Source organism: Ovis canadensis, chromosome 11 (assembly GCF_042477335.2).
Source record: "Ovis canadensis isolate MfBH-ARS-UI-01 breed Bighorn chromosome 11, ARS-UI_OviCan_v2, whole genome shotgun sequence".
NCBI classification, from domain to species: domain Eukaryota; kingdom Metazoa; phylum Chordata; class Mammalia; order Artiodactyla; family Bovidae; genus Ovis; species Ovis canadensis.
Window position 1 is genome coordinate 37,409,899 of NC_091255.1, and position 13,609 is coordinate 37,423,507.

General features: G+C 45.3%; 1 protein-coding gene across 2 annotated transcripts in view; it reads left to right on the forward strand.

The window, feature by feature from the left end:
- The window catches only part of USP43 (ubiquitin specific peptidase 43), a 48,742-nt gene that overhangs the window by 27,880 nt on the left and 7,253 nt on the right, over window positions 1–13,609 (forward strand). Inside the window, exons 9-14 of one of the 2 annotated variants that reach the window (XM_069603527.1) lie at window positions 4,918–5,021; window positions 6,145–6,222; window positions 7,029–7,155; window positions 7,248–7,599; window positions 10,013–10,171; window positions 11,835–11,999. In XM_069603527.1, the coding sequence (XP_069459628.1) occupies window positions 4,918–5,021; window positions 6,145–6,222; window positions 7,029–7,155; window positions 7,248–7,599; window positions 10,013–10,171; window positions 11,835–11,999 (985 nt within the window). The remainder of the gene's footprint in view (window positions 1–4,917; window positions 5,022–6,144; window positions 6,223–7,028; window positions 7,156–7,247; window positions 7,600–10,012; window positions 10,172–11,834; window positions 12,000–13,609) is intronic. The other variant, XM_069603528.1, reaches the window with a different exon arrangement.

A 13,609-nucleotide genomic window follows, 5' to 3' on the forward strand; every position in this document is an offset into this window, starting at 1 on the left:
AATAAATATTTTTTAGAAAAACTGGAAGAAAGAGGAATTTACATCATTCGTTTGTGGCTTCCCATAGTTATTCCTGGAGAGAAACTTATTGTAAAAAACTGTAATGTAGACATTTGAACCAAAAGTTTCAATGGACTTGCGTCCTGTTGCTCTCCACCTAAAACTATCATAGCGTTGTTAATCGGCTATACTCCAACGTAAAAAAAGAAATGAAAAAACAGTTTTAAGGGACTTGAAGTATTACTTCTGTGGAAAACTAAAATTGGTGTTTATATCCAAATATGAGAATGTAGATATTCAAATAATTTTGTCCAATTTTTGAAAACACATGAAAAACTCCAAGAAGGAACACCTTTATGCCTTGCTCGTTTATTGATTCTCAGACTGGTTTAGTTCAGTTCAGTCGCTCAGTCATGTCCAGCTCTTTGTGACCCCATGGACTGCAGCACTCCAGGCTTCCCTGTCCATCACCAACTCCTGGAGCTTACTCAAACTCATGTCCAAAGAGTCAGTGATGCCATCCACCCTTCTCATCCTCTGTCATCCCCTTCTCCTGCCTTCAATCTTTTGCAGCATCAGGGTCTTTTCCAATGAATTGGTTCTTTGCATCAGGTGGCCAAAGTATTGGAGTTACAGCTTCAGCAGCAGTCCTTCCAATGAATATTTAGGACTGATTTCCTTTAGGATTGACTAGTTGGATCTCCTTGCAGTCCAAGGGACTCTCAAGAGTCTTGTCCAACACCACAGTTCAGAAGCATCAATTCTTCGGCACTTAGCTTTCTTTATAGTCCAACTCACATTCATACATGACTACTGAAAAGGCCATAGCTTTGACTAGATGGACCTTTGTTGGCAAAGTAATGTCTCTGCTTTTTAATATGCTGTCTTGGTTGGTCATAGCTTTTCTTCCAAGGAGCAAGCGTCTTTTAATTTCATGGCTGCAGTCACCATCTGCAGTGATTTTGGAGCCCCCAAAATAAAGTCTGTTACTGTTTCCACTGTTTCCCCATCTATTTGCCATGAAGTAAGGGGACTGGATGCCATGATCTTTTTCTGAATGTTGAGCTTTAAGCCAACTTTTTCATCCTCTTTCACTTTCATCAAGAAGCTTTTCAGTTCTTCTTCACTTTCTGCCATAAGGGTGGTGTCATCTGCATATCTGAGGTCATTGATATTTCTCTTAGCAATATTGATTCCAGCTTGTGCTTTATCCAGCCCATCATTTTGCATGATGTACTCTGCATATAAATTAAATAAGCAGGGTGACAATATACAGCCTTGAGGTACTCCTTTCCCGATTTGGAACCAGTCTGTTGTTCCATGTCCAGTTCTAACTGTTGCTTCTTGACCTGCATAGAGATTTCTCAGGAGGTAGGTCAGGTGGGCTCATATTCCCATCTCTTGAAGAATTTTCCACAGTTTGTTTTGTTCCACAGAGTTAAAGGCTTTGGCTTAGTCAATAAAGCAGAAGTAGATGTTTTTCTGAAACTCTCTTGTTTTTTCAATGATCCAACAGATGTTGGCAATTTGATCTCTGGTTTCTCTGCCTTTTCTAAACCCAGCTTGAACATCTGGAAGTTCACAGTTCACGTACAGTTGAAGCCTGGCTTAGAGAATTTTGAGCATTATTTTGCTAGTGTGTGAGATATGTACAATTATGTGGTAGTTTGAATATTCTTTGGCATTGGCTTTCTTTGCGATTGGAATGAAAATTGACCTTTTCCAGTCCTGTGGCCACTGCTGAGTTTTCCAAATTTGCTGACATATTGAGTGTAGCACTTTCACAGCATCATCTTTTAGGATTTGAAGTAGCGCAACTGGAATTCCATCACCTCCACTAGCTTTGTTCGTAGTGATGCTTCCTAAGGCCCACTTGACTTCACATTCCAGTATGTCTGGCTGTAGGTGAGTGATCGCACCATCATGGTTATCTGGGACCTGCAGATCTTTTTTTTTTTTTTAATATAGTTCTTCTGTGTATTATTGCTACCTCTTAATACTGCTTCTGTTAGGTCCATACCATTTCTGTCCTTCATTGTGCCCATCTTTGCATGAAGTGTTCCCTTGATATCTCTAATTTTCTTGAAGAGATCTCTAGTCTTTTCCATTCTATTGTTTTCCTCTATTTCTTTGCACTGATCACTGAGGAAGGCTTTCTTATCTCTCCTTGCTATTCTTTGGAACTCTGCATTCAAATGGGTATATCTGTCCTTTTCTCCTTTGCCTTTCACTTCTCTTCTTTTCTCAGCTATTTGTAAGGCCTCCTCAGACAACCATTTTGCCTTTTTGCATTTCTTTTTCTTGGGGATGGTCTTGATCCCTGCCTCTTGTACAGTGTCACGAACCTCCATCCATAGTTCTTCAGGCACTCTGTCTATCAGATCCAATCCCTTGAATCTATTTGTCACTTCTACTGTATAATTGTAAGGGATTTGATTTAGGTCATACCTGAGTGGTCTAGTGCTTTTCCCTACTTTCTTCAATTTAAGTCTGAATTTGGCAATAAGGAGCTCATGATCTGAGCCACAGTCAGCTCCTGGTCTTGTTTTTGCTGCCTGTGTAGAGCTTTTCCATCTTTGGCTGCAAAGAGTATAATCAATCTGATTTGGTATTGACCATCTGGTGATGTCCATGTGTAGAGTCTGGTAGTTTCCAAATAAAAGCAACAAATTTTAAAACCGTTTCTTATTTTTTGGGCGTGCCATGGGGTATGTGGGATCTTCGTTCCCCAACCATGGATAGAACTCCCACCCACTGCATTGGAAACACGAAGTCTTAACCACTGGACCATGAGGGAATTCCCTAAAACCATTCCTTTTAGCCCCGATAGTATCAGAAGTTTTTCTGATGGCTGCTTGGCACAGAAGACTTTTAACATTTTTAGGGACAGGTCAGTAGCCTCAGAATTTCGTTTTCCCCCAATTATTCTCTAAGTACAGACTTCCCATTTGGAGGATGTCCCAAACATTTCAAAGGGATTTCTTCATAATTATTCATAATTCATGTGCTTTCCTGCCCAGGGAAAACCACACATTTGACTCAGGATTTACCCCAAATATCAGTTTGTTAATGACCTTTTCTACCTTTGTACCAAATCTTTATCTCCAAAGGATTTTTGTTGCATGAACTGTCCGGCAGATCTGCCCAAATTAGAAACTCGAATTTCTCCCTAAGTAGGTCAGAATATCTAGTAATAGCTTTGGCCTTCCCCAAACGCTGTGCTCCTTGCTGTTGAAAGTGGACAGAACTGCATTCATGCAAACACTGAACTCAGCTGTTCTTAGTCTCCCCCTGGTCTCCCATGTACTTTTGCCTCTGCACCTCTACAGCGATTTCAGTTTTAGAAACCAATCAAGCAGTCAGTGGGGCCTGCAAAATTCTGATACAGGCAACCCCTGACTTTATTTTCTTAAAACATTGTGGTAAAATGCATGTAACATTAATTTTAACCATTCACAAGTGTGCATTAATTGTATTCCTCATGATGCATAGCCGTCACCACTATACCCCCTGCATTTTTCATCATACCCACAAAAACTATAGCTATTAAATAATAACTCCCTCTTCCCCCAGCACCTAGCCTGTGGCACCCTCCGTTCTACTTTCTGTCTTTATGAATTTGACCACTCTGGGTATCTCATATAAACAGAACTATACAATATTTGCCCTTCTGTGTCTGGTTTATTTCACTAAGCAAAATGTTTTCAGGGTCCATTCATGTTGCAGCATGCATTGAATTTACTTGTTAAGGCTGAGTAATATCCCATTGTGTGTGTCTTTGAGACTCTATGGACTGTATAGTCCATGGAGTTCTCCAGCCCAGAATAATGGAATGCGTAGCCCTTCCCTTCTCCAGGGGATCGTTCCAAGGCAGGGATTGAACCCAGGTCTCCCGCATTACAGGCAGACTCTTTACCAGCTGAACCACTAGGGAAGCCCAAGAATACTGGAGTGGGTAACCTATCCCTTCTCCAGGGTATCTTTCCAACCCAGAAATCAAACTGAAATCTCCTGCATTGCAGGCGGATTCTTTACCAGCTGAGCTGTCAGGGAATCCCTTGTGTGTAATAATAACATTTGGTTTATCCATTCATATGTTAGATGGATTCTTGGGTTACTTCTACCGGTTGACTATTGCAAATAACGCTGTTTAAGGTTCACTTGGCTTCCCTGGTGGCTCAGATGGTAAAGAATCTGCCTGCATTGTGGGAGACCTGGGTTTGATCCTTGGGTTGGGAAGATCCCCTGGAGAAGGGAAAGGCTACACACTCCAGTATTCTGGCCTGGAAAATTCCATGGGGTTCAATGGAGAATTCCATGGGGTTGCAAAGAGTTGGATATGACTGAGCAACTTTCACTTTCAAGGTTCACTTCAGTTCAGAAAAGTTAGAATATGAAAAAAATGTACATCTTAGAATAAAAACATGTGACATTTCTTTTATGTGGCTTATTTCGATGTGTACAAATACTTAACATTTGATAAGTAAAATGTACCCTAGCTTGCTTTTAGATAATTGCCTCACTTTGGTTATCTGATGACGATTATAATCATCTTGATAAATTAAATTGCCTATTAATAATTGATGAATAGAATTGGTTTAATTTCCCATTTATTGTGACAACATTTGCTTCAATTAACCATGTGTTATTTTATTTTTTAAAATGTTATTTTAAATCACTGTGTTCACTGTTTCAGAAAATTTAATGTTACATGGTGGTAGATTACTATGTTAAAAGGTATAGGGTGTATCTTCTAAAAAAATTAAATCCTTTATATCTCCAGGTTTAGAAAACAATTATTAAGGACATATTCAAACATAATCAGACAGTTGCATTTTTTGAGTAACTTCTTTACACATAACCATCTGATTCACACCAACATGCACATTGACCTGCTTCCTGTTCTTGGCTTGGCAGAACCTGGGGTCACTGTTCTCCATCCGGGTCGTGGGACTCTCCCTGGCCTGCAGCTATTTGTCCCCACAGGACAGTCGGCCCCTCTGTCACTGGGCCGTTGACAGGTAAGGGGATGTTCCAGACATGATAAGAGAATGAATTCATTCTTGTCTGACTAGACTCCTTTAAGGCTATGTATCAGTAAAACTGATGACAATCTTAGTTGCTCTTGGTCTTCAGCACTAGTGACTGGGTTAGGTCCTTGTATACATTCTGTGCTTCCAGTCCTTATGTCTAAGCAGGACTGATGGCCACTTCAGAGATGGAGGGGACCCTGGGGTTCCCACAGCTAGTTAAGGATTGTATACCTTCCATGAACTCAAACCCTGGGGTTTTGTTTTGTTTTTTTTGTTTTTTGTTTTTTAATAGTTTCAATTTTGTTTTGTTTGTCATTTTTATTTTTTGGCCATGCTATATGACATGCAGGATCTTAGTTCCCTGACTAGGGATGTAACCCCATGCCCTCTGCATTGGAAGTGCAGAGTCTTAACCATGGACCCCCAGGGAAGTCCCTCAAAACCTGTTTTTGAATCATCTTGGTGACAGCTGGAGGCTCATGTGACATCTCCACTTTTTTCTTGCAATACATTCAAAACCTTCTTTTAGGGGGCAACCCTCCCATTGCTTGTCTATATGCATCTTGTTGTTTCACGTCTTCCACTTTCTTCTGCATTAAGGCCAGCCAATCTCTTCTGAAATGGGCTGAGTACAAGCAGCTGGAAAGAGTAATGGGCCAATGAGATTTTCTGGGTCTGGGGGGCTCTAGAAGGGGAAGACCTTTTAGGCCGTGGAGGTGGGCTCGAAGGTGCTCCTTTCACTTCACAGTGGAGGAAAACCCAGCAGCTCATTCTGGGCATCATCAGAATTGGGTGTGTGTGTAGGATGTTCAAACAGAACAGACCTGTTGACATTGAGCAGGTGGCTGGGGCTGCAGTGGGAGCACTGAGCCATGGCCAGGCAGCCACCAGACCCTCAGGGCTCACCAGCTCCCAGGGCAGGGAGGACAGACGCTTTAAGGTAGATGAAGGACCAAGCCTTCCGCAGACAGCGCCTCCCCAGGCCCCCGACCTCAGTTTCCATGCAGCTCTGGATGTTTCTGTTGGGAACATCGGTCCTGGCGATGGGGAGGGTGGGGAGAGTGGGAAGCCTGTTTCCATGTCTTGGATGGGCCCCCTATTCTCTCATCAGGGCTCTGCATCTCAGGAGGCCAGGAGGCCCTCCGCACATCAAACTGGCTGTGGAGTGGGACGTTGATACCAAGGAGCGGTGAGTCCAGCAGAGCCTAGCTCGAGCAGAGGAGACAAAGCCTGTTTGTGCATAAAGGCCTTCCTGTGCCAGCTCCCCTGATGCCACTGTGGGGTGTGTGAAGCTTCCCGGATGCCCTGTGACCCTTTCCTCCACGAAGCCCAAGTGGCAATTGTGTGTCTATAAACAACAGCAGTAGGCCTAGTACAGTGATGTCGGTGGGTGATGGCCGTGGAGGTCAGGGTCACAGTTGCAAATGGTGACGTGACACTTATCCACTCCCCCTGGCCAGTCACTGCTCTGAGCACTTTCCATCCGTGCAGGATATTTCATGCATCACATTCTGTAAGGTAGGGCCGATTTGAATCCACCTTGTCAGATGAGGAAACCAAGGCACAGAGAGATTAAACGGCTGCTCAGCGTCACACAGCCCGTGGCTGACAGCGGCGGACTTTGGACTCAGGCCATCGGGCTCAAGTGCACACTCTGAGTCACTCAGTGTGGCTGCTTCTCTAACCCTGAGGGCATCTTCCAACGTTGGGAAAGGACACTGTTCGGCCTGGTGAGGGTTTATTCATCTCAGCTAGGTGCCAGGTCGTGTATCACATGAAACAAAGACGCGTAAGCCAACGGCTTGGTCCTTCTCAGGGCTGGTGGGGGCGACTGAGAATTCCAGTAAGAGAGTGGACGCTCTGGAAGCCCAAGGAAGGGAGCCTTTGACTCCACAGCAGATGCTTTGCACCCTGTTAGCTGGGAGTAGAGACCCCCAGTTGGGGGGTGGTGTGGGGAGGTGAGACACCCACACGGCCTCTCTGCTCCCCCTGTAGCCTGTTTGGGAGCCCCCAGGAGGAGCGGGTGCAGGACGCGGACAGCGTGAGGCGGCAACAGCAGGCCCACCAGCAGCACAGCTGCACCCTGGACGAGTGTTTCCAGTTCTACACCAAGGAAGAACAGGTCCCGCCCTGGGGGTCTGCGCCTCGGCTGGACGGGGGGGTGCCAGGGCCCATCAGTGGGTGGGCTCACGGTCCTGGTGGCTTCCCTTCCAGCTGGCCCAGGACGACGCGTGGCGGTGCCCCCACTGCAAGGCCCTGCAGCAGGGGGTGGTGAAGCTGAGCCTCTGGACCCTGCCCGACATCCTTATCATCCACCTCAAGCGCTTCTGCCAGGTGGGCGAGAGGAGGAACAAGCTCTCCACGCTGGTGAAGTTCCCGCTTGCCGGGCTCGACATGGCTCCCCACGTGGCCCAGAGGAGCACCAGCCCCAAGGCCATGCCGGGCGCCTGGCCTCCTTCCTGGAAGCAGCCAGCCTGCCTGCCCACCAGCTACCCGCCAGACTTCCTGTATGACCTCTACGCCGTCTGCAACCACCACGGCAGTTTGCAAGGTGGGCATTACACAGGTGAGCCTGCCTCGCGGCCCGTGGCTGCTGCTGCTATGGCCACATTCGTGGCTGTGGCCTGGGCCTCCAGATATCCTGGGAAGGGACACCCATGAGATGCCAAGCTCACTCGGGCACTCAACACCAGCTGACCCCTCACCCGCTGCATGCCCAGAACCTGCCAGAGGGTAGGGGGTGCTGGTCCAAGCATGGGGCAGGGTTAGGAGGGTGGTTGGGATAGAAAGTTAGTTACAGCCCGAGTTTTCACCATACCAGGTGAAACCCAAAGAGTGACATTTGTCCTCATCTGTGATTCAGCCCAAAGACTCCCACTTATCAGATTTGGTATTTATTTCTATGGGGTACATTCAATTGTAACTGCCTCCTAGGAACTTGAAGTGAATGAAGGATGGAAAGACAGAAAGAAAGAGCTTGGCAGCTCACTCAGTTCGTAATTGCATACCTTTGTCTGTTCTCTGCTAATATAAATTAGGTCATTTCTGGGAAAAAATTCTTGGAAATATTTTGGTTTTTGAAAAGTGTGCTATTGCTAGTGTACTTACGAACCTGCAATTTGAAAAATACTGGACCGTATAAACAACCAGGATCATCACTCATTTGTTCATTGAGCAAATATTTATGAAGTCTCCATTCTATGCCAAACCCTGGGCTAGGTGCTGGAGCCTAAGTGATGAGCAAGATGAATAGGAGTCCTGCCCTCATGGGACTAATTTTAGACACAGAAATTAAAAAGGTGCTTGTCCCTTTAACACTTTCACTACTCGGTGTCATGAAAAGGTGATTGGTTGCTGTGTCTGAGATACAGATAAGGGCTGCCTGAGCATGTTACCTTTAGGAAAGAAGATGTGGAACTAGCTGTTTGACTAATGGTAGGAAAGCATTATGGGCAGCACTCTAGCATGTGCAAAGGTCCAGAGGCAGAGTCTGGGTGGTTAAGAATTGATGAAATCACACTGTGACTGAAGGGGGAAGTAAGTCAAGATGGGGCTGGATCTCAAGACACTGGAGGCCATGGAAAAGAGATTGCATTTCTCCAAACCATGGTGGGAAGCCATTAAAAGGTTTTCGGCAGAGGAATAAAGACATGATCGAGTTCACAAAGTGAGGTCTTAGCTCAAACAGAGAATTGGGTGGAACAAGAATATAAGCTGGAATTGCAATTAGGAGGTTGTTTCTGGGCCTCAAGTGGGAGATGGTGTTGCCTGGGACTTCAGTGGTGATAGGGTATTCAAGACACATTTGAGAAAGAGAATTGGTCAGACTGGCTTTTGAACTCAGCATGGGATGGAAGAGAGGCAGGAGCAAAGATGAACTTCTCTTGCCTGGCTTGAGCCAGTGCAAGTCAGTCAACTGTGCTTCCACAGCAGGGGACGTGGGTTCAATCCCTGGTTAGGGAACTAGGATCCCACATGCCATAAGTTTCAGCCAAAAAAAAAACCAGCCAAGTGTGGCTCATGGGCCAAATCCAGTCTGGCACCTGTATTCATTTGCTTCATGAGTTAAAAATGGCTTTTACATTTTAAAAGGGGGTAAAACAGCAAAACCAAAAAAAACAAACCAGATAACAGCAAGAATATATGACAGAGACCGTAGGTGGCCAAAGGTGACCTGCACCAAATGGGCTATTTGGCCCATTACAGAAAAAAGCTGGCTTTTACTCCTGAATTAGTATGTTATGGTACCATTTACTGAGATGTGGAGGGAAAGGAGAGGAATATTTCTTGTATTTGTTTGGAAGGTGGTGAGAGTCTTATCTATAATCATTTTCTTAGATGTTTGACTACAGTTCTTAGGTGGGAAGGAAGTGTATTATAATCCCAACTGCATATTGTCCTTGTGTACTGAATCAGAGATGTGCATTTTGAAGCTTCTCAGAAGAACCAGAATGACCTTTTAGCATTGTTACCGTACGTTAGCATTACGAAAGTATTAGTTGCTCAGTCATGTCTGACTCTTTAGTGACCCTATTGACTGTCACCCACCAGGCTCCTCTGTCCGTGGGATTTCGCAGGCAAGAATACTGGGATGAGTAACCATTCCCTTCTTCAGGGGATCTTCCCGACCCAGGGATCAGACTTGGGTCTCATGCATTGCAGGAAGATTCTTTACCGTCTGAGCCACCAGGGAAGCCCCCCATAAGGAACTCAGGACATGCTTTTATTAGAAGTTTTGCCTGAACAATCTCTACAGTGTAAGGATTCAGCTTGTGTAGTAACAACTCACTTTGTCAGTGAGCATCTGGATGTATAACTGGTTGATCCTTTCTGATTCCACGAAATTCCTTTCTGGCTAAAAATGAACCGACGTTTCTCATTCTATGACAAATATCTGTTTTTCAGCCATGCCAGTGGGAAATCTCTTCCTGCTTTGGGGGGCTCCAATTAATGGGGACTTGGGGTTTGGACCTTCGCAGCCTACTGTCGGAACTCTCTGGACGGCCAGTGGTACAGTTACGATGACAGCACAGTGGAGCCACTTCTAGAAGACGAGGTCAATACACGAGGGGCTTACATCTTGTTTTATCAGAAGAGGAACAGCATCCCTCCGTGGTCAGCCAGCAGCTCCATGAGAGGTAGGTACTGCCGTTCCTCCTGGGAGAGGGGGGTACTGAACAAAGGTAAGATGCTCAGTCACATCAAGGACCAGGATAGGTCTGGCAAGGGTCTGAAAGAGGAAGCTTTGTCTGCTTCCCTGGTAGCTCAGCTGGTAAAGGGTCTGCCTGCAGTGCAGGAGACCCCGGTTTGATTCCTGGGTCAAGAAGATCCGCTGGAGAAGGGATAGGCTACCCACTCCAGTATTCTTGGGCTTCTCTGGTGGTTCAGCTGGTAAATAATCTGCCTGCAATGTGAGAGACCTGGGTTCGATCCCTGGGTTGGGAAGATCCACTGGAGAAGGGAACAGCTACCCACTCTGGTATTCTGACTTGGAGAATGCCACAGACTGTATGGGGAGTCCATGACTCAGTCATGATTGAGCGACTTTTACTTTCACTTTCCAGAGCATGTACAGCCCTACAGAACTGTGTCCCGTTTGTAAGGATGTAGGTGGGACACACTGAGATCCAAGAATGGGAAAAGGAATAACATTTTGTACCTGTGACAGGTGACTGTTGGGAGCGTGGCATTCTATATTTTCTCTCTTGCTCATATGAGCCTGATCTTAATTAGCGCATTGCTTTGGCCACCAATTTTTATTTTGGTCAGCCAAAAGTTAGTTCTGCTATTTCATTAACACTTTGCGGTTATGATGTTCAATTGTTACATCTGACACAACTGTAGTTTTCTGATTTTCATAAAACTTTGTCTTTTGTTCTGTCTTCTGTAGAAGCAAAGGAGCCTTCTTTAGCACCATGGGTTTCATTTTCACTTTCCATCTTTTGTTGGCCTAATAATTACATTGTTGGAATCAGAACTATATTCTGAAGAACTGTCATCTTCAAAGACACTAGTATATATGTCACTTGGACAATCAGCATAAAATTTACTGAAAAATTCTTTTTCACTCAAAATTTTGCAATGTGTTATTTTTGAAAATTTTAAGTGTAGACTACACACAAGGTTAAAAACCTAAGGGAGGAAAATGTGAATGATAATGACATTTATAAGTTGCATAATAAACCCTTGATCAATTTTAAGCTCTAACACCTTCTCAGGGTGATGTTAATTGTATCAGTCTCTACAAACGTGTTGATGTGTCGCCAGTCAGTAAAGTTCAAGTAACAAAAGACACATTAATACATCTCAGGTCAATAATGTGTTACGCTTGTGTAGTATAACCCTGCATTAGTCCTATTAGAAAGGGAGGCAGTTATAAGGGATGTGGGTCCTCAATAGGAAATAATTGCCTAACCCAACCTGAGAGCTATGTTTATTAAAGAAGAAAGTGAAAGTGTAGTCGCTCAGTCGTGCCTGACTCTTTGTGACCCCATGGACAGTAGCCCTACAGTCTCTAGGCCAGAATCCTGGAGTAGGTTGCCATGTCCTTCTACAGGGGATCTTCCTGACCCAGGGATCGAACCTGGGTCTCCCATGTTGCAGGCAGATTCTTTACCTTCTGAGCCACCAGGGAAGCTATGGTTCATCAATTACAGGTTCTCCTCTAGCAATTCACTTTTGTTTCTATAGCTCCATTCTGGTTCTGTAGTTCCGGGCTCGGGGATGGGAATCTGGCGGTGATAAGTGTTCTGGGGGCCCCGAAGGATGGTTCAGCCCACCTGCTCTGTGTTCTCTCTGCAGGTTCCACCAGCTCCTCCTTGTCTGACCACTGGCTCCTCCGGCTCGGGAGCAGTAACGGCAGTACAAGGGGCAGCCTGTTGTCCTGGAGCTCTGCCCCTGGCCCTGCACGGCCCCGGCTGCCCGAGTCTGCCTTCTGCACCAACAGCCTGCCCAGGCAGGAGAAGGGTATGTTCCATCATATGAGTTAAATTTGCTGATCTTATTTTTATTTTATGTTCTTTTTTTAGAATATTTGTCTATTTATTTGGCTGTGCTGGGTCTTGGCTGGGGCAGCATTACAAACTTTTAGGTGGGGCATGTGGGATCTAGTTTCCTGATCAGGAATGGAATCTGGGCCCTCTGCATTGGGAGCGCAGGTCTTAGCCCCTGGACCACCAGGGAAGTCCCAGTGCATTATATTCTGACTTACTCTATCTGGGCATTTATTTTCTCTTCACAGTTTTTATCTGTGCACATTTTTTTATGACTGCACATTTTAGGGTAGTGTCTGTTGAACAAAAAACAAAAGGCATTCTTTCCCAAGCTTGTCCATTCCTCATTAGCATGAGCCTCTGACAAGCTCATAAATTCACCCCAGGTCTGTTTAGAGGTTTAGGACCTTGGGCCATTTCTCAGTTTTCCCAAGAAAAAATGTGTTTCATATCGCTCAAGGAGGCAACTTCGAGAGACAGCCAACTTTCCAACATAGTACTCAGACAGGGGTCAGGCATAGCTCTAGAAAATTCCCCAGAGAGACAGAGAGGGGTGGGGTGGAAGGAGGAGTAGTATTGGAGAGTCACTGACCTCCACGCCCTTGCAGGCATGTTATGTATCTCATCTCCTCATCCAGCTCTCTGGGAGAAGTGAGATGATCGCCCTTTTACAAAAGAGAAAGCTGAACCTCAGACATAGCCAGTCACAAGCTCAGCTGCAGAGTAACTGGGCTGCAGGAAGACCTGCTCCTTCTGGCTGCCAGAATCCTGGCTTTGTGGCTCTTAGGTGTAAATTCCAAATTCAAGTTTCAAGTTAGGACACCGGTCAGAGCCTTGCTTCAAAAGGAGTGTTCCCTCTTGGAGTTTGAATATAATGGTGATAGATTTGGAACCTGTTTGAGAAGCCCTGAGATGGTTGAATATCCATCCTTATTTTCTTGCGAGTACTAAGCCTGGGCAAGATCAAAATCCAGCCCATAGGTTTTCAACAGTGGTTGGGCTTCCCTGGTGGGTCAGATGGTAAAGAATTTGCCTGCAATGCAGGAGATTCAGGTTCAGTCCCTGGGTTGGGAAGATCCCTTAGAAGGGAATGGCAACCCACTCCAGTTTTCTTGCTTGGAGAATTCCATGGGTAGAGGAGCTTGGTGGGCTACAGTCTATGGGATTGCAAAGAGTCAGACACGACTGAGGGACTAACACTTTCACTTAATACCACCTCCTATCCCTATGGGTATGTGGGAGAATTTTTTTTACTGTCAAAATGAGTAGAGGGGACAACTGGCATTTAGTCCCCAGGAGGCAAGGATGCTAAATGTCTTGCAATGCTCAGGGATGGTTCCACGCAGCACAGACTTGTCTTTCCCAAGTGCCAGCAGTTCCCCTGCAGAGAAACACTGATAGCTTGGCAGTTTGATCCTTCCAATAGCTCTGGTTATGGGACCTCATAATAATGAAGGCAATTTAAACAAAAATGAACAGATTCAAATTTATGGGAACCACAACTTATATAATTGGGGATGAACGTTAGGAGAGGCTCTGTTAAAAAGAAAAGGACACAGAAATACTTGTGTAATTGTATATAAA